The sequence below is a fragment of the Toxotes jaculatrix genome, chromosome 6, assembly GCF_017976425.1.
Source record: "Toxotes jaculatrix isolate fToxJac2 chromosome 6, fToxJac2.pri, whole genome shotgun sequence".
NCBI lineage: Eukaryota > Metazoa > Chordata > Actinopteri > Toxotidae > Toxotes > Toxotes jaculatrix.
The window spans coordinates 9,311,889-9,335,515 of NC_054399.1; the positions used below are offsets into that span (position 1 = coordinate 9,311,889).

General features: G+C 39.2%; 3 protein-coding genes and 1 non-coding gene across 5 annotated transcripts; all 4 read left to right on the plus strand.

The window, feature by feature from the left end:
• Window positions 1–228: 228 nt before the first annotated feature.
• trnah-gug lies at window positions 229–300 on the plus strand. The gene has a single exon. It is a non-coding gene; the product is annotated as a tRNA-His (tRNA).
• A 764-nt stretch (window positions 301–1,064) lies between these two features.
• On the plus strand, window positions 1,065–6,743 carry LOC121183305 (ras-related protein Rab-8A). The gene is made up of 8 exons (XM_041040326.1): window positions 1,065–1,270; window positions 1,831–1,891; window positions 3,369–3,429; window positions 3,875–3,952; window positions 4,161–4,250; window positions 4,378–4,443; window positions 5,035–5,085; window positions 5,246–6,743. The coding sequence occupies exons 1-8, from the start codon at window positions 1,147–1,149 to the stop codon at window positions 5,333–5,335; spliced, it is 621 nt and encodes a 206-aa protein (XP_040896260.1). The 5' UTR covers window positions 1,065–1,146; the 3' UTR covers window positions 5,336–6,743.
• A 2,153-nt stretch (window positions 6,744–8,896) lies between these two features.
• hsh2d (hematopoietic SH2 domain containing) lies at window positions 8,897–13,559 on the plus strand. Of its 2 annotated transcripts, XM_041041267.1 has the most exons (6): window positions 8,897–8,929; window positions 9,587–9,765; window positions 10,611–10,700; window positions 10,795–10,960; window positions 11,330–11,593; window positions 11,770–13,559. In XM_041041267.1, the coding sequence occupies exons 2-6, from the start codon at window positions 9,638–9,640 to the stop codon at window positions 12,208–12,210; spliced, it is 1,089 nt and encodes a 362-aa protein (XP_040897201.1). In that variant the 5' UTR covers window positions 8,897–8,929; window positions 9,587–9,637; the 3' UTR covers window positions 12,211–13,559. The 2 variants fall into 2 exon arrangements, with proteins under 2 accessions (XP_040897201.1, XP_040897200.1); XM_041041266.1 differs by having other exon boundaries at window positions 8,914–9,765.
• Window positions 13,560–14,886: 1,327 nt separating this feature from the next.
• Window positions 14,887–23,007, plus strand: tax1bp3 (Tax1 (human T-cell leukemia virus type I) binding protein 3). Its single transcript, XM_041040650.1, has 4 exons — window positions 14,887–15,095; window positions 17,213–17,332; window positions 20,624–20,701; window positions 20,872–23,007. The coding sequence occupies exons 1-4, from the start codon at window positions 15,057–15,059 to the stop codon at window positions 21,019–21,021; spliced, it is 387 nt and encodes a 128-aa protein (XP_040896584.1). The 5' UTR covers window positions 14,887–15,056; the 3' UTR covers window positions 21,022–23,007.
• Window positions 23,008–23,627: the final 620 nt, after the last annotated feature.

The following is a 23,627-nucleotide window of genomic DNA, read 5'->3' on the forward strand; positions in this document are numbered from 1 at the left end:
TCTTTTCCTTTCTTTTCTTTTTTCTTTTCGTTTCGTTTAGTTTCTTTTCTTGTGATTAACAAGATGACAAAATTTTTGCCAACTGATTTTCTGTCATTCAACTAATCGATCAGTCTAACTAACCATTTCAGCTCTAGACTACTCTGGGTAGGAAAAAAAAACCTACCATGTACAGTGGAGGTCAACGGTGCTCAACAACATCAGCAACATCATCAAACTCAGTGGCGCGCCGTGATCGTATAGTGGTTAGTACTCTGCGTTGTGGCCGCAGCAACCCCGGTTCGAATCCGGGTCACGGCAGTCTATTTTCGGCCGTAGCGCAGCAAGTCAAGCGTGCGGTCTCTTGGCGGAGACCGGAGGGTCGCCGCCAAACACAATGGATATGGGCGAAGGTGAAGGAGACGCGACCCACCGATCTACCCCAGCACCCCGGGCTCCTTCTAGGGAAGCCCCTTGCCACAGCGTCTCTAGTGCATGTGCATGCTTGTGTGTGTTTCGTTCACTTTGTGTGGGTAAAATGCAAAGAATTTCCACAGGAAACACTGAAGTATAAACATAAACTTAACAAATTATTGCCCCTGAAGGCCCACATCAACTTAATCTGGACATGGGTCCAGACACTGGACCCATGAACTGAAATAAAGTTGTTTTTTCTTTTTCTAAACCTACTCTTTAAAACCATATGTAGTCTTTTAATGTGACATTACCTGTCTGATATTTCAAGGTGTTCAATATTTCAAGGGTGTAATAACGACAGTGGGTAACTGCCCCCTGAACGTGTGAAAGTGAAACTATCTTAAGCTTGGCCTATCCGTTGATGATGTGTCACTGGAAATCAGATTTTTGTCCCATTTCGGTTGATTCCACAACATGCAACCCGTAAAACCGACTCAATATTGCTCAGTACTTGGAGAATAATCCATCCCTTGTGAGGGAGGTGTTCACTTTGTCATTAAATAAGAACTCTCTTATTCCGGGTGACCGTAGACATCAAAACGAGCACACCCAAAGGCTGAGCGACAGACTTCCGGAGCCACGACTGCAGAGAAGAGTGGCAGAAGATCTGACCACACGGCAGCTCATCGCAGTGACGTCTCTGTCTCTACACCGGGCGGGATATCCGCAGTAGTAAAGCTAGCTAATAACATGGCGAAGACTTACGATTACTTGTTTAAACTACTTTTAATCGGCGATTCAGGCGTCGGAAAGACCTGCGTGCTCTTCAGATTTTCAGAAGATGCCTTCAACTCAACGTTTATCTCTACTATAGGTGGGTAAAAGTCGTATTTAGCGAAACTGCCTTGGCCGAAAAGTGGCAGTGGAGCAGCCCATCCCGTCGAGCTAAATTGTTGCTAACTTTTCTGGCTAGCATTCATGTTGTGCTAGTGGCTAGTCAGGAAGCAGCCGAGCCGGTTTCTTAGAGGGGTATTTCCAGGACCGTTAGTGTTGTCTTAACCAGCAGTTATGCTTAATAAACACCCGCATTTACGGCCTCTATAGGGGTGTACCTCACCCAAGCTTTTACTTGAACGTTAGATACACATTAACTATGACAAGCTGAGCTAACAAGCTACAGAGTCTGTAGCTTGTCTGTAGCTAGCGTTAATGGGCAGTGGCTTTTTTTCATACGACCAGCTGCCTGCACTTTGCACTCTCTCAGCCAACGTTACAGAAAGTATTAATGGACTCTATAACCACTCTGTTCCTCTGAGGACATGCTTTAGAGGGATGCTGAGTGAAACCACATCACCACATTACCCTTAGCGTTTGTTGTTTTTAAGTTGGGTGAACAAGTACATTTGATTTTTGTTTTGTATTGTTTTACTTTAGGTATTGACTTCAAGATCAGAACAATAGAATTAGATGGAAAGAAGATCAAGCTACAGATATGGTAAGAAAGTCCTGAAATTCTTTTGTTTCACAGCCTCACTCATGCAGTAGAAGAACTATTCAGAGATGGAGGACAGTTACACTCAGTTTCCAGTTTATTAGGTACATCTAGATAAAATCAATGCTGTCAAATACATCAGGCCTGCTGTAATTCCTACTGTTATGGAGGCTATAGAGAGGTGCAGCTTTACATCGAGAGGTGCTTATAACATTTAGTATGCCTCTTTTTAAACTGGGCAGACAACATATTAGAAACGCCTCCCAGTATAACAAAGTACAGTTGAACAGCGATATAAACTATAGATGCAAAAATGACCTCTCTGAAACAGAAAAAACAAGAACTGAATGTTATAACCATAAAGGGAGGTCGTATTGCATTATTGAAATAGGTCTTGTTAATTTTAGCTAGGCCTCTCGCCCATAGTCAGCTGGGACGGGCTCCAGCTCCCCGCGACCCTGACGGATCAAGCGGTATAGAAGATGAATGAATTAATTCTAGCTAGATGTACTGAACTGCTCACTGAATGTGTACTTTATGACCATTGTGCAGCAGGACGTACTCCCATGGAGAGTATGTGTATTTTAAGCAAGTTATGATGATGCAGTATCATCAAAATCAAATATATTCCCATTTTTTATTGAGTACTCATGATCATAGGAGCCTGTAGGTACAAGATCTACAGTATTATAATCTGTATCATTTTGCTGTTAAAACTTTGTACACTATGTGTACTGCCTTGACAACATGCATGACTTCATGGTTTTCCTTGTGTTTGATATAGAAAAAGTACTTCCTCTTATTAGTAAACTTAAACTGAGGGTGACAAGTATATGTGTAGCCTGTACCAGTGTAGCCTCAGCAAACGCTGCTATAGTACAGGAATGTTTTGGGGAATTTGTTTACTTGTTGTTTTACTAAAAAGTAGTTGAGAAGATCAACAGCTGGTTTATTTTCATGATTTCAATACAGCAGTAGCCTGTGATATGTTCATCCTTGTACAAAGACAGGAACTAGGGGTAAAATAGCCTACTGCTGTCGAAGGCTTACTTTGGCTCTCTTAAGCTGACATGTCGAAGCTGTAGAAGGAATAAGTGAGACATTGTGCTGTAAAGAGCAGTTAACATTAGAGCCATGTCTTGACCAACAACAGCTGTCCCCTGTGGCTGCATGCAGCCAGTCCTGTCCTCAAAGTTGCTGGTTTTGCAATTTTCAACAAAACCCAACTGACTCTTGGGTTTAGCGGTGACTAGTTTGCAGTCTAGCAATACACAATTTCAAAATAAGGCAGGGGAGTTGAGCATTTTTTTTTTAAATAAAAAAAAAACAGCTATTTTTTCTTTTGGCAGTGGTTAGCTGTTTGCCTTTTGGGTATATCTTAAAATCAAGAGAAAAGGTGGTATTTTGTTCAGGGCAGAGTGGATCATTTTGGATAGATTCTGCATGGCGAAGTTTTAAAAAAAATGCGTTTTCTGTATAGGGATACAGCAGGACAGGAGAGGTTCAGGACCATCACAACAGCCTACTACAGAGGAGCCATGGTAAGTTCCCTTGTCAGCCTTGCAAGTCATACAATAGTGCAGATCATTTCTGGGATCTGAGACTGTGGTGGTCATCTTACTTGTGAGCTCTTCTGCTTAAACCTTTACCAGAACCACACCCAGCATTGTTGTTAGTTTTGTACAAATCTGGTGTGCTCAGTGCATTATTGTGGTATTTGTGTTAGCCCCTCCTTTATTCAAGTTTAACTGGATGCCTGTGATTGTGTTTTCTACTTCAGAAACCTCAATGATCCTTGTTGCCCTTGGTATTCAAGTGCCATGCTCTTACTTGAGGCGGCACAGTCGTGTGATCATCACCAAATTAATGTTGACATGACACATTAGACACTTAATGTCCGTCTGTTTTTATGGAATAATGAGAATTAGTAAGGAGTGACTTCATTGTAGACTGGCTGCTCAGCCTTCTCCTCTGTGAACTCTCCAGGGCATCATGTTAGTGTATGACATTACCAACGAGAAGTCCTTTGACAACATCAAGAACTGGATACGGAATATAGAAGAGGTAAAACATCTTACATTAGTTACTTGAATCTTGTTGTGTGTTGGTGTGTATGCTTTCCTTTGTACGAATATTGCTTTTCACCTCTATTGTGTTCATGTGTGAAGTTTTGATATTGATATTTACAAAGAGCTAAAGAGTATGCATAAATCTAACAGCTTTTCTTAGTCAGTTTTTGTGTCTGTTCACTACACCTGTTTATCATCCACAGCACGCCTCAGCAGATGTGGAGAGGATGGTCCTTGGTAACAAATGTGATGTCAATGACAAGCGACAGGTGTCCAAAGAAAGAGGAGAGAAGGTGGGGAGATAAATTTGAGAAATAAGTGCACCGAGAACTTGATTAAAAAGTAGACTGGAACTTTGCTCTCTTGGCACACATATTATCTTTACTGACACTGATTCTGTCTCTTTTCTCCTCCCGTCAGCTGGCACTGGAGTATGGTATCAAGTTCATGGAGACCAGTGCAAAGGCGAACATCAATGTCGAGAATGTAAGTTCACAGTTATTCTGCTACTCATTCACAGTAGTGAGTATTGTTGCTAAGAGTTTGGCCTTTGGTCTTTGTTGTTGTTTGAGTAATTCACTGCACAGACGGAAATAGATGAGGTATTCATCTATTTGTATATAATAGTTTGAATGTAGACTACGCAGTGACCACAAACCAGAATAAAATAGGTGACCTCAATGCACTACCAGAGTGGAACATTGTTTTTTCTGTATGTTGCTTAGTGTTTTTTAAGGGGATCTCCTAAGCTTAAAACTACAACCAGCTAATCAAACAGTTTTCTTGTCTCTTCTTCACATGTAACACAAAAGACAATAATCATATTAAACCATTAAATTATAGCAACAATTAAATTGAAACCACAGACTTTGTTCACTGCAAACCCACAGATAGTGTGCTTAGCATGTCATTTTTTGCCATTGCTATGCAGTTATTGATGCGTTAGAATCAGTCAAATTTCTTCTGATTTCATTGGTTTGATGTTTCACCCCCAAGTCTTCCTTGTTCAAAACCACTGGTACCACTTAGTCACTTCCATTAATCTGGTTTAATTTGTTCCCTTGTTTTCACCGGCAGGCCTTCTTAACCCTCGCCAGAGACATCAAAGCAAAAATGGACAAGAAGCTTGTAAGAAGTTATTTAAAAATTGGCGCATTGTTGTGTTGGCCACAGTGTGCTGTATCTGGATTGTGTCATATATTGTGTTTTTTTTTTCTGGCTGTTCTCATATTTGTGGTTTTTCATTCATGTGTGGTGTTGTTTTTTTTTGTTTTGTTTTGTTTTTTAGGAGGGCAACAACCCACAGGGCAGCAGTCAAGGAGTAAAGATTACAGAACAACCCAAGAAGAGCAGTTTCTTCCGCTGCACGCTCCTGTGAGGAGACGGGAGTGTTGACCACCATCGCCTTAACTGTATCCCCCACTGGACAGAACTGGACAGAGCACACTCTGATCTCTTTTATCCTACTCCACTTGTCTTCCTCCTTCTCTTCCTGGTTTGTCCTGTGCTTATCTTCTAGGAACAACAAAAGCTTATTGCTACCTTGGTTTACCAGTCTTCCTTTGACATCTGTGGAACTAACTACTGTGGCCTCTGTTACATGATAATTTTTTATACAGTTGCTCCTCAGATCTATGGTTTCAACTTAATTCCTTAAAATTTTATTGACTTTTAAAGACTGCCTCCTTGCGAGACACTTCGAGTGATCAAACGTTTGTTTGGGGACTTTTGTTCCTTGCCTTCGGGCTATTATGGTCTGATGCCTAGGTGTTTTTTTTTTTTTCACCTGTTGTCACTCGGTGAAGTCTTATTTATTCAGTCCTTATCTGTAATAGTAGTCCAAATTATACTTCCAGAATATGCTCAGTAGTCTAATGGGCTTATTAATTTTTATATACTTAATCTGTCAACTAATGTGACCTACTGTATGTCTCCAAGGTGATCAGAGTACAATCCCAGTTGAGTGCAGTTTTTTTGAACTATTATAGTGTGTGTATGGATTGGGCGGCCTATATTCCTGTAAATCCACATTAGATAAAAGCAACATGTAAATATGTATCACTGATTATGAAGCATCAACATATGAAACAGTAGTGCCAGTGCATTTTACTTATCATATCAACGTTGAAGTTTACATGTCTTCTGTCCACCTTTCTTACTCATGTCTTTCTATGGATTTCTTAGGCTGAAACATTCCATTCATTCCTCCTGTGAACACTTTAATGTGCAATGCAGTGTATGTAGAGTCCAGAGTTTGCCTGTCTTAAGTATTCACACGGTTGCAGTAAGGCTGGGTTCTGGACAGCCTATGCTTATTTTAAGGGCACACAGATTCCCTTTGTAATTGCTTTCCTCATTTTAGGTATTGCAGTGTACTCTTTTAAAAAAGCAGGATGTGTTTAGGATCAAAGAGGAACTTTATTTGATGCACTTCTACAGTTGACTAGCAATACCTAACTATAACACCTGGAGGCAATGCAGTTACACAGTGGCACAGAAGGAGTCGCCGCGATGATAACATCATTGATATATGCATTCATACTTCTTCCAGTTGTCACTTCCAATGGGGGAACATGTACACAACTGTTTTTCTGGGCCTTGGATAGGGGCTGTGCTGTAGCAGTATTTATGGAGTGAAACAAAACGTAGCACCAAATGACAAAGTGCCCTTTATGTTCTTATTGATTATGCACTTTTCTTTGTTCTTTCTGTCAAAAAAAAAAGAAAAAAGTTCTTAACATTTGTTGACTATGTTTGTTGTAAGTCTTAAATGAAAGCAAAGAATATCCATGCACAACTTTTCCCTGTACCGTACCTGGGATTCCTAAAAACATCTGAGCACTGACATGGCCTATGATTTAAAGATGTTTTTCCTTATTACAGCATTCCCATTCATTGATATTTTTTTCTTCCAGCTTTTTATATATTTGCATCCCTATTGATGCTTTTGGGAACCCCAGATGCTCCCTAACCCCCTTTCACCCAATCTTTTGCTCTTATGCCCTCCCCTCCTCCACCTCCCTCCAGATATCCCATGTCCTCTTTTGGCCCAGTATCATGGCCATCTGAACTATGCATTCTGGGTATGTAGGAAACCTCAAAAAGCTTTGCACATTTGACTTGACAAGCTTTATTTGAGATTAGAAATGTGCATAGGATCCTTACTGTTTTATTTTCTGGTGTCACTTCAAATTCTATTTTATTTGTTTGAGTTGAGCTGTTCAGGCATAAGAATCGGAAAGTAATCAAAAGCTGGTTGTAGTGAGAGCAAACCATTTCTAGTTCTAAAACAAGTCTGTGACTGCAGAAATATTAACCTGTGGATTTAAATCATCACTGTTGTCTTTGACGGACTTAACTCAAAAGTCTTAGCACTATTTTGGTTAAAATGTCTCTCCCAGATTAAAAACATTTTTTATATTGATTATTTGAGTTATTGGTAATTCTCTCCCATTTTAAATCTGCCGGTCAACATATCTTAAGCGCTCCTCAATAAATTTGGATTTAATTGCTTATTGTTGATGGATTTCATGGGGAATAAATTAAATAATTCAACAATTGTAAATAAGATCTACATTGATTGTACTGTAGTTTCATAAAGCTTATTGATCTACACCTTTTGTAGATAAATGTACTTTGATGATTTATTAAAAATGAGATTCTTTAAAAAAAAGTTGTTTAGTCGACTTGTTATATTTGCACCATTTATCCTTGAACAAATCAGGGAGGTTAATGTAAGTGTGTTTTGTTAATCTTTGATATTTGAATTTGACTTATCAAGGGGGCTGTTCAGAAGAACTATATATTAGTAGTGTTATATTTTTTAAACTAAACAAGATATAAGACTTTCTAGAAAATTACAATTGATCATGAAATGGGAAAATTTTTTTTTGAACAATGGAATTCATCAAAACATCCAAACAATTGAGCAATGAAATTCTATATAATAAATTAAGATTTTACCTCAGGATTTATTTTCCACTTTCAGTCTGCTAATAATGCTGGCATTGAGTAAACCCTCATGATCCCTGGTCAGACATGAAAGCACTCTGCTGTGGAACCAGTTAGGTGAGTAGGCCTGTGTCCTGTTTAAGGATTAAGGTGCAATTAACCTTGACTGTTGTGATCACCTGACTGGACACAACCAGCCAAATACTGCACCCTTTTGTCGATATACCCACCCCCTCAGACTACCTGGGCTTACACCTGTTGCTGCCCACACTGTACTACCATCACTACTTTGCACAGCACCCTGAACTCCAAGGGGCAAAGATGCATAAAACTGACTTTACCTTTTAAAAATAGTTTTCAGATATTGGGTGTGTGTATGTGGGTTGTTTGTGTATAAATGGGGAAGGGCCTGGCAAAAACAGACAATCATCATGTAGTGTCAGTTTAGTGTCAGTTTTTTTTCACTGAATCAGTTCATCAAACCATTAAAATGTCAGCAAAAATAACAACACCAAAGACCATGAACTTTATTGTCAAGATAGTTCCTCTCTGAGAGGTTCCTGTCTGACTAACACAGCAGACGGAAGTCAGAGCTACATGCACACATTTGTCCAGCATCGGTACATACTTTAATAGATATAGAGATATATTTTGGGATGTTAATTGATTTAAATAGCTTGTGGTTTTGCTGTATTGCATTGGATTGCATTGTATTGTTATCCAATTGAGCAATGCTAACAGCCTCAAAATTATGGAGTAATCAGGGTGCAGTGGTGGCCTAAATGTTAGAGAACCAGGGTCAACAGTGCAAGAGCTGAAGAGCAGTTCTTATCTACTGTGATGTGTATAAATGAAATATTGCACAGAATGCTAATGTACACTGAAGAAGGCAGGACTGAAGCCTCTCTGACAGATAATTCACCATGTCTGAACTGCTTGGTTAAACTTTTGTCTCCACCCCCAGACAGGTGCTGTCAAGTGAGCGAGCTCTGTGGTGTCATTTTATCTGCTGCCAGACAAGGTGAGTAATCTTTTCTGTGAGCTATGTCTCATTTAGAAATTGCCATGGTTGAGTTTTATTTACGTAAGCCAGTATTTATTTTACCGACTAAACTGCTCAAACTACGAATGTAAGTGAATGTTAGTGAATAAAGTACATTAAAAGAGGTTTGACTTCTTCAAAAATGAAAAGGTGTTACAACAGGGGATACTGCTGCAAATAATGTAGTTACAGTCAACATCCTGTGCAGGCTACATTTGTTTTGTGTTGTAAATTGTATTTATGTTTAAATTGTGAGAAAATCTGTGATATGTTTGTAATGAAAAACACAAAGAATTCCTTACGGGGTTTGTCTTTATGGAAAAGTACAGGTGAGGAACAATGTTCACAGTACATCACCAAGCACACTTCACCTTCACTTATTGTTTGTCACTGAGAGGGGAATCATGAATATGAAAGAGTTATAAAGAAGTAGATTGCTGCAGTAATGTTCTGAGAGTTTATTGGCATTTGAATGCATAACCCGCTAGTTATCTATGTCACATCAGCTTAGATGTATGACTTTGTTTGCTTACAGTTCATTTATCTGCATGTGGTATGTACTGTATGTGTGTACTCTGTGTACAGGAATGGACTGAGTGAGCTGTAAATTACGCATTTTCATGTCTTTGTGCTCAGTGATTTTTCTGACAGACACAACAAAGGATTAAATGAGCTGTTGAACCCAGGATGATGGAGTGGAGGCAGTCGTTACAAGGACAACATGAAGCTTTCACCTGGTTCACAAAGTCCCAGCTCCAGACTGTGATCAGGAATGGTGTAGTCCCTGATTGGTTTCATGGGATAATTTCCAGGAAGTAAGAAGAACATAACATCATTTTAGTTTTTAGCTTTTTTTTCTGTACTGAATATTTAGCAGCTATGTAGAGCTTCACAGTAAAAGACAAATGAAAGCCATGGAATGCAGATAGACTATGAGAGTAATAATTTGAGTAATAAGAGTAATGAGTTAAAAATAAGCTAAACTATCCTAAACAAAGTCTAAACACGGAAAAATCTTGAATGTCAAATTTTCAGGAAGTAAGAAAAACTATTTAGGAAGTTCTTGACAGCCAAATAAAAAAAAAAGGGTCAACATTTTTCTCAAACCCAGCCCCACATGTAGAATGTAGCCTAAAGCCATGCTTAAAAAAAATCACATAAAGGGAAACGTGAAGCATCATTTAACAACAGAAGTATCCTTCATTTTTTCAGACAAAATGAATGAGCTAAATTGGACCGTTTATGTTATTAACTACAAGAACAAATATTAACTATTACTCATGGTTATGTTAATCACAGATGTGTCATTGAAGTAGCCTCCTGGATGGTAGACTTTAACCTTTCAATAGCCTAAGGAGCATATTTATACTGTTAACAAATGAATGCTTCCTCCACACCCAGTCTTCACACCTTTGTGTATTGGATAATAAATGTGCAATGTGTCGAATGCTATAAGCTGGTTCTTATTTATCCACCATAGACATTTTAATATCTATCCACCATAGATATTAAAATGACAAATTGCCAGTGTTTATCACAAATAACTGATTCCAGCTGTGGTTTATACACTGCAAAATTGCCAGATCATTTACTGATGAAAGTGCATTTGTAAAAGGGGCCTTAGTCTGTGATAATTTGAGCATGTTAATCATTTGTGCAGGATGGCAGAGGAACTGCTCATGCCCAAGCCTCCTGGCTACTTCCTGATCAGAGTCAGTGAGACCAGGATTGGTTACACTCTCTCATATCGGTGTGTATTTGCAAGAATAAAGAGTTTTTTTTGTTGTTTTTTTTAAAGTCTAAAAAAGTCCTCTCCTTTTCACTCTTGTGTACTGACCCCTCAGTGCTGACGATCGCTGCAGACATTTTATGATTGATGTGTTGGAGGACGGCCATTACATCATAGTAGGGGAGAACAGGCGTCACCGTTTTCTGCAGGACCTTGTTGACTTTCATCGAAGAACTCCCATCATGCCTTTCTCGGAGTTGCTGACTGTCGCTTGTGGGCAGGTGAGGAAATGTCTTTATCATCCTACCTGCACACAGGTACAGAAACTAAACAGTCATTCAGTACAGTATAGATTTGTATGTACTACACTCACCATTTAGCTTTGCTGTTAGGTTTATATATATCTGAAGTGAACTCAGTTTATCTGTGTTAGTAATAATACATCATCACAATAATACATCATCTATACTACATATTTGCTTTTAGGCATTTACCGTGTGTACATTTAGAGTGGAGAACAGAGTCTCCTTTACTTTCAGATACCACAATTTTTGCTTATTTGCTCACCACCTGTACGCCGTTCAAAAAGTAAGCTATTGCACAGTGGATCATGTTCTGTCTCCTTCTCTCTCTGTCTGATCTTATGTAAGTCTTCAAATGACAAGACGGACTATGCAGAACTTCTGTTTCCCCAAAGACCTCCGAAACCTAACGCCAGTTTGATACATCACGACACTGTAGAACTCAGCAGGACCCCCCCAGTATCACAAGAAGAGATTATCCCACCTGCTCTTCCTTATCGACCATACAACCTTAGCACCTCTGCAGTCCTGTCCCCCAGCAGCCAGCCAGACAGACTTTACCCATGTTTAGAAGAAGAATTTCCACAACCTGCTTCCACACTTCCACCCACGGTAATAACTGACCTTCTTAAAAATCTTGAAAACCTTTCATCAGCATTTTGTGAGCAATAAATGTTCACACTAAAGTCTTGAAATCACGTTTTCAACGGCTTTAACATTCAAATGCAAGGAGTCCTTTTATTTTCTAACATTATCTGTGCTGTATTTTTCATATTTACTACTTCAAGCCTGTGCCATTTACCAGAAAGAGATATACAGCTGACAACCCTCCATCCAACCAGCCTCCTGAAGTCCCTGCTCGGAGTTTTGTGCCTCCACTGAAGCAGAACCAAGCTTGTGTTAGGACAGTCTCTGCACCTGAGGGTCCCTCCACCCCCACAGCCCCTGAACACCCGCTCGGTGGCAACATCCGGCCTGTAAAGAACCACGAAGTGAAGCCGTCGGTTGTCACCAACCTAAAGAACCTCAAGAAGAAATTCCAAAAGAAGAGAAGCACATCGCAGGAGCATATGTACATGGAGATTAATGTGGAGACGACTGAAAGGAGCACTGAGAGTGAGTACCAGGAGATCACGGAGGAGCAGATCACTCACACTAATGTAACGCTGTCTGATGAAGCGTTACCTCTAGAATACCTGCCACCTCCTCCTTTTGCCCCAGGCTACTAACACACAGCAGCTCCCTTTGAAAATAGATGACCTGCTCACTGGATTGTGGAATTGTCGCCTGAAACTATGCTACACAACTGAGTCAAACCAAAGAAGTTGTACCACCCACCCAAACTCAGAGTGGGTACAAGCACTGGGCATAAAAGATGCATACAAAGAAAAAGGAAAGGTAGTCTGGCCCTCTGGTTATTGAAACCTCCCAAAAGTTTAATAACAGTTTCACCCTTCAGTTTCTGTGTTCACGTTAGACGATAATGTCCTAGACTATATCTTGGCCGGAAGCAATGAAGTCTGCGCTGGGTGCTTGCCAACTTTGTGGTAATAACAAGACTCCAGGAAGTGACTGATCCCAGCTAAGAAAGGGTCTGGCTTTAGAGGTGCTGATAGGCAGATTTTATTACCTTTGGACGGAGCTTGTCACCCTGTTGCCAGTCTTTGTGCTAAACTAAGCTTAGCTAAGCTAAGCTAAGCGTCTGCTGGCTGTAGTTTCACATTGACCATACAGACATGATTGAGGTATTTTTATCAAAGCAAGAAAGCAAAAAGGTGTATTTCCCAAAATATAAAACTGTTCCTTTAAACTTTTGTGAGCTTGCAATATACAGTGTGCACAGCTGCTGATGCTTGAATGTTGTTGAATGTGCATATTTTTTGCAAAGCATATAGTTAGATTAAGAATTATAAAATAGACAAATTGCTGTTCATATGTGACAGTGATTAGTGCCACTGACTTGAACGCTTTATCTTTTATTTATTTGTTCATTTTTTCAGCCTGGACAAAACAGTGTTAAAACTGGTCAAAACACTGTTACATAAGAAGATGAAGGCTTTTAGCTGGAGCTAATTTGCTGCCCCTTCATCAGTTAGGCTTTTAAATTCATGTTAAATGTTTGTACATGTGTCTGTTGTAATGTAGGAAGATATGAGAAGGCTGGAAGAGGAAGTTTTAGGCAACATATGTAAATCAGAAATGACACAGTTAAAGCCAGGTGCTTTGAATACAGGAGAAGTATACTGTAGCATCAGATGCAGATCTGTTATCAGCCACATGACAGGAAAGCTGGAAGAGAGAGAAAATGCAGATACTGGTCAAACTTGTTTGACAAGAAAAAACCTGCAGGATGGTCAAATTCACTTTTTCACAGCTTCTGGACATAGAGGGGGTAATGATTTCATAATTGCTGAAAATGACCTTTTCATACTTTTGTCATGTACTTATAATAGCTAGAGATGAGAATTTTGAAATATGTAGACAATGTGATGGCTACAGTATTTCACATTTATGTCTATGACTACATGAAATATCTATACAAAGCATGTAATGTTGTATTATGACTGAGCCAATAAAGCACTTTAAAAAATGTTCAATCTGTATTGGTTTCTAAGGCTGTCATGACTGTTTTGTAGTCCTTAGTTTCACAGCACATAATGATCATTCACTGCACAGTAGACTGCAGAGCCATTTTATTTTGACAGGGACAAACTGTGTTATTTACTCATAATGGGCACATACATATTTTCTGTTTCTGCTTTACTGTGCAGTTCCTCCTTTTTCCCTCACTTCACTTTTCACTCTGCACTTTGCATGTTATGGCTTCTCTGATGTCCTGATAGCTCAGAGGTCTGGGGTGTGCGCTGTTGTGGCCTGTGATGACATGAGTTTGAATCCTGCCAGGAGCCTTTATTGCATGCTTTTCTGCCTAAATCTACTGTGAATGTTCTTAATAAGGTGTCAAAACCAATCTAAGACCCTTTATGTTGTTAATGTTTTCATTCAGTGATGATTGTATTCCAAAAATTCATTAATCTCAAGCAATTTCAGTCTATCGACAGTGTCCGTGGTTCAGATCATACAGTATGGTGTTTGGTTGTAAAGTCCATACCAATTGCAAACACTTGACTCATCATAGACTACCATCTAGTGGCAGAAAACCACATCAGCTACCAAAGACCACAGTGGTATTCAGAGCCTTTATTATACAATAATGTAAAAGTTGCAAGTCAAGCTTACTTGCTGTGAGCATGAGAGCATGATCACACGTTCTCTTATATGCACATTTAAGCCTCCAATGTACTCCACATACACTGAGACTTTTCTGTGAGGTAGGAGACGTTAAACTTCTTAAAATAAAAACATGAGCATGTTCATGGATTCTGGATTTTTCAGTGAGAAAGAAGATGTAATTTTAAGAATCTTCAACTGGTTAACTGAACTTTTGTGAAGAAATCCCACCAGATATACTTCGGTGCATTGTGGACTGGCCGGCAGTTGCCCCCGTGACCTGGGCCTGGACCCAGATAAGCGGCAGATGATGACATGACATCCCACCAGATATAAATAACTATTCAAAGAAGAGCATTTTATGTCTTTTTAAATTTTTCTGGAGGGATATTTAAAGGCTAACTCGCAGTATAATCTGTCAAGTAGCCGTTATGAAATATGCAGCATCACGAAGCAGGTCACCAGTTGTTACTTCCTTTTAAGGAAAACACCCAGCTTGGCCCCGGGACACAAGGAGGACCAACAATCCCTCGGAGAGTTTGATTTGCAACGCATGTCTTTACAGAGGTAGTGGGGCAAAGGCCAGACGCTAAACACCGCCCTCACTGGCTAACCAGGTGATACAAAACGCGCACAGCTGATCCGCTGGGAAGCGAAGTGACGTCATGTGGGAAGCCGTTGGTCTCCAGCCAAAGATCAGCCTGCTGAGTTGCCCATGTTGAGATCTCGGAAGTTGTCCCAACGCTGAAACCCTTATCTTTAACCTTTACAACAGCAGATTTGTTTGTTTGTTTTTTCGCGAGTTTCCATATTATATTTTTAGCCCAAACATCTTAGAAACACCATGGCTTACGTCCCAGGAAACCCGGTGACGGCTGTTGTGGTAAGTTTGGGAGTGGGGAGGTTTACATTCAGCTGGACTCTATTGTTCAGCTTCTGCTCTGGTGTTAGCGTTAAAAGCCGTGTTGGTGCCAAACTCTGAACTAACTCGTGTTAGTTAACGTTAGCTACCGTGAGCTCACTAGTTTCTATATTAACATTACTATAACATTACTTTCTTTCTTTAGCCAAAACGAGGACAGTGGGAACAGAGGACCACACCGAAAACGACGGCGGCTCACCTGACCGCTGTTTTTCATGTCGCAAAACGTCAGTTAGTAAAACCGATAACTCGTTAAACCCTTCAGGAAAAATAGGGCATAGAAAGTGGATACAGGTAACATTTTGGTTGTGGGTGTTTTGACATCTTAACTTCTCTTAACTACTTATCTGCTCTCAGATGGGCGTCGCCTTGGGGTGATTCAGTCTTCCTGGTAGACTTTAGTGCTGATATTTAAAAAACATGTACAAAAAACGTTTGGTCAGTAATTATTTTTATTTTATTTTTTTTTGCGCTAGATTGAAATGCTGCGGGATATTATATTTTTGTCAATTAATTGTGTTGTCAGACAGTAGTGAGAAAGTTGTCACAGTTTCACAACGCCCAAGGTGAAATTATTAAATTGATTGTTTTTGTTTGTTTTGTTCGACCAGTAGTCTAAAACCCAAAGATACTGAATTAACAATAACGCAGAGCGGCAAATTAAGAAGTCAGAGCCAGAGAAGAGTTGGCATTTTTGCTTGGTAATTGAGAATGGATCAGTTAACAGGAACTATTGCCGGTTTAGTTTCTGTCATTAATCTAATCAGTTAATTGACTAACCGATTAATGTTATGTCAATTGATCCCTGAAGTAAACCTTGGTCAATGTTTAATCTACATTAGTCACAGATTTAATTTTGTTAATTCTTCCAGCCAGAGACACTTTAATGTCAGTGAAGTGATATCTACTTCTTCCTGTTAAAACTCCAAATGTTTACACTTTATAACCTGCTTCAGTTTTTGTGTCAGATGCTTATTTCACTCTACTGTATCTTCAGCATTAGAAAGTGGAGTCAAACCATACACAGAGAAGCAGGATTTTATCACCATCAGCAGTTTAGTCATTGTTCCCTCTCAGTCTACATGCAGAAAGAGTCTTAAATATTAATATGTAATTGTGTCCTCTTATAGGATAAACCTCCTTTGATTGGGAGAGAGAAATGTGTTGTAGTTTCCAGGAAGTTCTGACTGACTGACTCAGTAATAACAGAGCTCCAGACTTCACTGTATTACCCACACAACTGAGAGACTGCCTGGTTATTCTTCATCCCACACACAGGCGCCCTTTGTGTAGAGGAGTGACAAGTCCTACTGTTAGAGTCATCCATCTGTCTGGTTTCAGGATCATGCCGCTGCTTGTCATTGTGAAGGGTAGGGCTGAACTAATCAAGTCTCTGTGCCCCTATGTAGATTTCAGTTACCGGGGGGCAGACTCTGATATCCACCATTTGTCATGTGCTGAAATTGAGTAAAATATGTTGGTGGTGAATAAATCAGTGCTTCATTGTCTTACAGGATGGTAACTTGGCTGCCATCCTGTGAGACAGGTTAAAATTAGATAAAAATGTGAAACATTTTCCTCTGCTCTTGCACAGTATTTTGAATACTGCTGCGCTTCATGATGCTTTACAAACATGGCCTGTTAAATTTACACGCATTACGTTACTGTCACAGTTACCGATTAATTTCAGATACCCCATGAGTGCATCCAGAATGATCAGTTTACTTGAAAAACATGCAATTTTGTATTAGAAACTGCAGAGTCGTAGTTGCAGTGGACTGTGAAGGAGAGCAATGGTTTTATGTTGGACTATTACATCTAACTGTTATGCAAACTGGAGTGTTTTTAATCAATAGGAACAGTAATGTACAGGAACTTGTTTTGTTGACAGTGTACAGACAACTTTGACTCAGTTATGCAGCACTGATAGACTAGTGGTTCAGATTTCTGACACAATAATGCTGCCAGTAAGCCAGAATCCAGTACCCACTGTCTCCATGATCAGGGACTAGTCACTGATATTGACTGGTTAGGAGCTGCAAGGACAAATCTAAATGTGTTTTTCTTCTGTCAAACAGGAACGAATTGAGATCCAGAAGTTGCGGGAGGGAGAACATCTAATCCTGGGCTTCAGCATCGGAGGAGGCATAGACCAGGACCCTTTGCAGAACCCCTTCTCTGAGGACAAAACTGACAAGGTAAGTGTGTGTGTGTGTGTGTGTGTGTGTGTCAGCTCTTTATGTATTGTAATTTTATGCCGCACAAATGGTTAGAGGTTTCTACTTTTAGATTTTATAGATGTGTCTTTGTTTTATGTAATGTAATACTACTACTGCTACTACTACTAGTACTAATAATAATTTTTTACTATTATTAGGAGTGGGTCACAGGGCCAGAATTAATATTTCTATATTCATCAAGACATAACTGATATGTGATAAATTTGGCACACAGATCAAAATTACAAAATTGCATGGCAAAAAGTTAGAAATTTAAAAAAAAGTTGTCATCATAGTTAAAGCCTACAAAAAGCAAGTTCTGGAAATCGAGCTAGGTCTTGCTTAAGACTCAAAAGCAAACCACTCCTCTTCTCCCACTCCTTCCTCTCCCTGCTCCATAACACTCCACGCAGCACTTTGCCGACATCCTTGTTGTGTTTGCTGTTTCAGCTAATGCAAGACTCAGGAGCATGTTCTAGCAGCTAGTACTAGGTTTAAGCCTCAGAGTGAGAGGAGTTGTTGTAGACCAAAAGCACGTTCATGTACTGACTAGCAGCTGTGATCTCTAGCCCCTGACTTTGGCCTTCTCTGATTGGTTAGACGGACAAAGTTCACTCGGAAAGGAACTTCTCTGTACTGCTACAAGAATGTTCAAGGAGTCGGGTTCACAGAAACCTTTGACAGCATCTCTCTACATTAAGATGTGGTTTGTAGTATTTGTTTCAATGAAGAAATATTTATATTTAATCTTATTTAATGTCATTAGTAAAATTAACCATTTTCCTTGTTTAGAGAGACATGATATTTCAATATGAGAATTTTTGTCATGTTACAGTTGGATGGAAAGATGATCAAGTCTAACTTTAAATTTCTTATCCAAGGGACATTGACACGGTGGTAATGCTGAATTTCTGACCAGTCTTACATACAGCAAAGCACAGAAAGTAGAATTTAGCTGATAACCGAAGTTGTGGTTTTTAGTTCACATCAGACAGAGGCAGCAGTAAAGCTGATTCTGGGATGTGACTGTTCCCTGGATTTCAGGGTCTTTTTTGGGACACAGAGGTATCAGTTGATTAATAATGTGGTAAAACTCAATAACTGACTTCTTTTCTGTTCCTGATCACACCCCTGTCTCTGTTGAAGTACAGTGCTATCAGAGCAGGACTTAGTAATGAGATATACCTGAAAGACAAGCCAGAACTCATCGCCTGTGGCCTGAGGTGGGAACAGCCAGACCTACCTAACTGAGATCACAGCAAGAAAGACTGCAGGTTTACACAAAAGTCACATCCTACCACTTTTTCATTTTATAGACCAAACAATTCATTGATTATTAAAAAATAATTATCATCAGCAATATTGATAATGTCTGTCTTTGTGTGTCAACCCTGCAATTGACTGGCGACCAGTCCAGGGCTATTATTTGTTTACATACTGGGTATTAGAAGCCACTTGTAGTACTCAGGAGCGCTGCTTGCCAACAGGCAAGGCAGGCAAATGCTTGGGGCCCCAGGCCAGAAGTGGGCAGTGATAGGCTGTCACAGAGGTCCCACCCCACCTCTCACTCTGGCAGCAAGTAGGGTGCGTCTAATGTAAACAAGCAGGTGAGAGCGGCATTGAGAAAATGAAGAGATGTTATCCAACTGGCAACAAAAAAAAGAAAGAAGAAAAAAGAGGAAGAGGAGAAAAGAAAGCAGGATGGTGTAAGCTGATGTAGGGTATAATAAAGTTGTTAGAAAGCCAATTTACATACAGTTGTATTTGTATTTGTTTGTTCACTTACCTTTCCCATTTTCATTGAATGCACCTGAAGTTGTAATTTCCCAACTGACCATGAATGCACCTTGATCGCGGGTGTACGGCGAAATACGGACGCTGGATTATTTTTCCTTTGCTTGTGCGGCTGTTATAAATTAGCGGCGTTGCCTGTCAACCTCCAGTGTGTGTCCCTGTATTGTTATAGTGCGTACCTTCTCAAAGGTGGGTGTAATATTTTACATTAAGCGTTGTTTTCATTGCTTAGTAGCCTGTTGCTAACGGCTAAGTTAGCCTGTGAGCCGTAAGAGGCTACATGTTCGTAACGCTGACATGTTTCGTTTGCGTTTACAGTCCTTGCACATGTGTTTTATTTTAAATATTGAATTGTATTGCACCTTATACTTACTGTTCATTCTGTATTGCCGTTTCAGACCACGCACACTCATTCACACACACGCACACACACACACACACACACACACACACACACACACACACACACACACATACACACATTTAAGGATGCACAGAAATAAATAGACTAACTCAACTGGACGTCTGGCGTGTTTTTTAATCGGTACACCTCCATACTCTGAACCACTCTAAAAAAGAACAGCCTTGGAGCCTGTCTCCTCTCCAACAGTTGTTAATTTAGCTCAGAGCAGCTTAGTGTGTCCTGCTCTACTGGTCCTGATGTGACCAAGTTGTCTACCTGTAATGACTTGGTTGCTTAGCTAGCAGGCTAAAAATGAAAACAACAAATACTTTTTTTTAGTTATAAAATGATAATGCTACATTATATAATTTATATGCAAGAAATTTGTACTTCTTAGGTGCATTTATGGAAGTTATTGTGTTCTAGTGGTGTGTATGTTCTTGTATTTTCCATATGTGTCGAGAAGGCTTTGTGCTTTTATGATACTGAAAACTGTATCTTTGTATGATGCTTTTAATTTGCACGTTTTTAATGTTCATATTCTTATTTTGAAAAGTTGCCAATGTGCTCTTTTGAAATAAAAATGTTTTCACATTTTTTTTGTTAATGTCGCTGGTTGGAGGGCCCCTTGTGAATTTTTGCCTAGGTCCCCGAGAGACTCTATAATCACCTCTGGTAGTACTGTAATCATGAATATTGATTGCTCTTACACTAATACACTATTCAGTTCGAATGTACTGTCAGTGACCAGTTCCTTGCCCTGAAAATTCCCTCAAATTATGACTGCGCTTTAGTTCCACCTCATCAGCAGCATAATTAACTTGTGCTACTGATTGAATGAAATAGAATTGCAGTTAATTTAACGGTCAAAGTAGCAGAGAGACTTAACTAGACTAGAGTATCTCTTATGTGTTAGTTATTTTGTATTTACTTTGTATTTGTTAAATGTCATTATTTCATATTTGTCTTGTGCCGTTTTCTGTATCTTCTTAGTTTGAGGTTTTTAGATTGTCTGCATTGGTTATACTGTGCGGCTCTATATGAAACAGTGAATGTGTCTGTGTTGTCCACAGGGTGTCTATGTGACCAGGATAACACCAGGAGGACCAGCAGACAAGGCAGGCTTGAGGAAGGGAGACAAAATAATGCAGGTGTGTAGTGAAATGCAGCTTTGGTCTAAATCCACAAGATGGCACTATGTGGACACCAGAGTGTCAGGTTGGAGCAGTGCTCAGCTTGTCCTACTGTCAATGTGTTTTTAACTTGTGTTTGAGAAAATGGCTCCAGCTTTCCTCAAACAAAATTCTTTTCTTCCTCCCAGGTGAACGGCTGGGATGTGACCATGATGACCCATGACCAGGCTCGTAAAAGACTAACAAAAAAGAAGGAGGATGTGGTGCGACTACTGGTAACCAGAAAGTCATTGGAGGAAGCTGTCAAAAAATCTATGGGCCATTCCTATAAACAGTAATATTGTGGCACTACACTGCTAATGCAATCGCAAAGGACTGAACACACTCATGTACTGAGCTCCCAGATGATGGTTGCACCATGAACTTTATAACCTGTTAATGCAAAAAAAAAAAAACCACACTACCCACATCAGACATATCCAGATGCCTGATCCTGCATAAGTTAGTTCTTACTCATTCTGATCAGTCCTTTGACAGTGAGAGGGGATGCTCTTCCTTTCCATAAACACTCAAACTCATCTCAGAGCTCTCTGCTTTACTTTTTCTAAGTCTTTGTAATGTCCATATATATCTGATAGAGTGATAGAGAAGTAACTTATGGCAATAAGCAAGGCACTATCAGAAATGTGCAGCACTCCAAAACCTTCTCAGCTCTACAGGGCAGAATTCACAGTGAGAATATGGAATACTGAAATTTCTTTCTTAGCAAAAAGTCTTTAAACCCACTGTTGGTGTCCAGTTATCATATGAATTGTAAGCGGAAAAACAACAATGCTTGTCAACCTTTTTACAGGAAGCTCTCCCAAACCCACATCATCCATTTTGACTGATTTTTTGGGAATCAACGTTTTTGCTCATTTAAAATGTCGCTGTATGTATTGTAAGTATTGTTTAGGGTCACGAAAGATGAATAGTTTATGTAGATATTTATGGGAATTTCCATAATTCCTGTTTATCTGAACAACAAGGGACTGAAATTAGTTTTGTTTCATAAAGTGCTTGGGTATTGGTGTCTAAATAGTGTAGTAGAACATTCTTGATTTTCTCCCATTTAGTAGATATTTGGAAAAAATATTCTCAAACCATAGCTTATAGGAGTTCTGTGGTAATCAGTCGTCGTCTCTCTTTATGCAATGTGTAGGATGTTTTTTGGGTTTTTTTCGAAACGCATCTATCATCCTTTTTGCGTACAACTGACCAAAGAAAGGTTTGAAGGACTGGAAAAAATACAGAAAGCTCATTGCTGTTTATTACATCCTTTATGATCAGCATTTCATCTCATTTAATTAATGCTGTCATTCCAATTAAGATTATAGTATCAACTGCCAAAGTGAAAGCTAAGTCACTATTAAGTGATGAAAATATGTAAAGCATTTTTTTTTAAATACACAGTATACACTTTTATAATAATGTTTCTCCACCACTTATCCCTTCACTGATGTATATTTCCATTGTATTTATCTTGTTTTTTGTTGACGTCTATAACGTGTAGGAAAGTAGCATCCTGTCTCTCTGCGTCTGCTAAAGAAACAACACAGTTTCTTCCAAGTTACTTCTAAGTCCCATATAAACAATATTCCACAAGCTGGACCTACTTTCAGATGATACCATGTCACATCAGTTTCAGTCCGTTCGCTTAATCACCTTTATCGGGTTTAGCAAGAGAAAGTTGGTAAAATTCTGTTCTGATGGAACCAAACCCAGTAGTTTCACACTGGAGTCAGCTACATTCAGATTGTGTCAAACCGTAAAATGTTTTGAACCTGTTTATTGTCAATGAGCAGTCCAAGTCCAAGTCGAAACTGCAAACCTCAACCCAGCAGGAGTGAATGTTTTTTGATAACTCGGAGTGTATGCAGCTGCTTTAAATGAATACTTAAAACCACTACGTTTAATCATAGCTATTTGTTCATATGTTCTATTTAACCATTCCTCTGTTGTTTCCGCAGCACAATGATTTAGTGCCTCTGTCATGCACTACGTAACATTGCAGATGAGTGATTTAATATTAACTGTTAACAATATTTTGGTTTTGAAAATTTACAGTACTGAAATTGATTTTACACTACTAACCTTATATCTGGAAGATCTTATTGGCTTTTTTTTTGTTATTCTGGTGATATAAAAATTATGTTTTGTATGGGTTTTATAGACCAATTTGATCTGTAGTTTTCAATCCAAAATGAACATTTTCTTGTGAAGAAAAAAAAAAAACAGCATTATTACTGGTAAAGTAATCATGCAGTGGGGAGGCAGCAATATCCTGATATCGCAATGAATGGATGTTAAAGGTACAGTCTGCCCAAAACATGTTTCATAATGTTTTCTAAGGAGTTAAAATATTAAATTGATGTTTTTTTAATCATTTCTTTACAGTGGTACATTTATAAATGAGTGTAATGTAAGACAGATCACTTACAGTATTTTCTATTTGCGTTATGTCTATCCGCCTCCAGATTTTGTATGTCAGCTGCCAGCAGAACACAAATGTTCAGCATTTGACTGTATACAGTTTATTCTATGAAAAAGACTGAAAATGAAATCTGCCTCTTTACCTTTTGCTGATAAAGCACCAATGTTATATGATCTGAAGTACCAATCTTTTTTTTTTTTTTTTTTTATCCCTCTCCTCACCACACTCCAAAGCCTTTTTATCTTACAGGCCCTTCCAATAGCTTCACATTGCCGGTTATAAAGTAATCAGCTGACATTTCAAAGCCAAGAATCTATTCCCTGACCTTTCTGTGTTTACCAAGGCATTTTGATACACAGAGCTTTCTCTACTTTCATCTCTTTAATATGTGAGTCTGGAACCAATCACTGGCCTTTGAACTGAGCAATCGGGGAATAAAACTTTCCGTGGTGCATCAAAATGAGAAAACTG

Excerpts from the sequence above, each read along its gene's own strand:
- tax1bp3 (XM_041040650.1), top strand. The coding sequence starts at position 15,057 with ATGGCTTACGTCCCAGGAAACCCGGTGACGGCTGTTGTG. Across the intron at positions 15,096-17,212 it reads ACCCGGTGACGGCTGTTGTG|GAACGAATTGAGATCCAGAA; the intron begins GTAAGTTTGGGA and ends TCTGTCAAACAG. Across the intron at positions 17,333-20,623 it reads CTGAGGACAAAACTGACAAG|GGTGTCTATGTGACCAGGAT; the intron begins GTAAGTGTGTGT and ends TGTTGTCCACAG.
- hsh2d (XM_041041267.1), top strand. The coding sequence starts at position 9,638 with ATGATGGAGTGGAGGCAGTCGTTACAAGGACAACATGAAGCTTTCACC. Across the intron at positions 10,961-11,329 it reads TGACTGTCGCTTGTGGGCAG|TCTTCAAATGACAAGACGGA; the intron begins GTGAGGAAATGT and ends ATCTTATGTAAG. Across the intron at positions 11,594-11,769 it reads CTTCCACACTTCCACCCACG|CCTGTGCCATTTACCAGAAA; the intron begins GTAATAACTGAC and ends TACTACTTCAAG.
- LOC121183305 (XM_041040326.1), top strand. The coding sequence starts at position 1,147 with ATGGCGAAGACTTACGATTACTTGTTTAAACTACTTTTAATCGGCGAT. Across the intron at positions 1,892-3,368 it reads AAGATCAAGCTACAGATATG|GGATACAGCAGGACAGGAGA; the intron begins GTAAGAAAGTCC and ends TTTTCTGTATAG. Across the intron at positions 3,430-3,874 it reads CCTACTACAGAGGAGCCATG|GGCATCATGTTAGTGTATGA; the intron begins GTAAGTTCCCTT and ends TGAACTCTCCAG.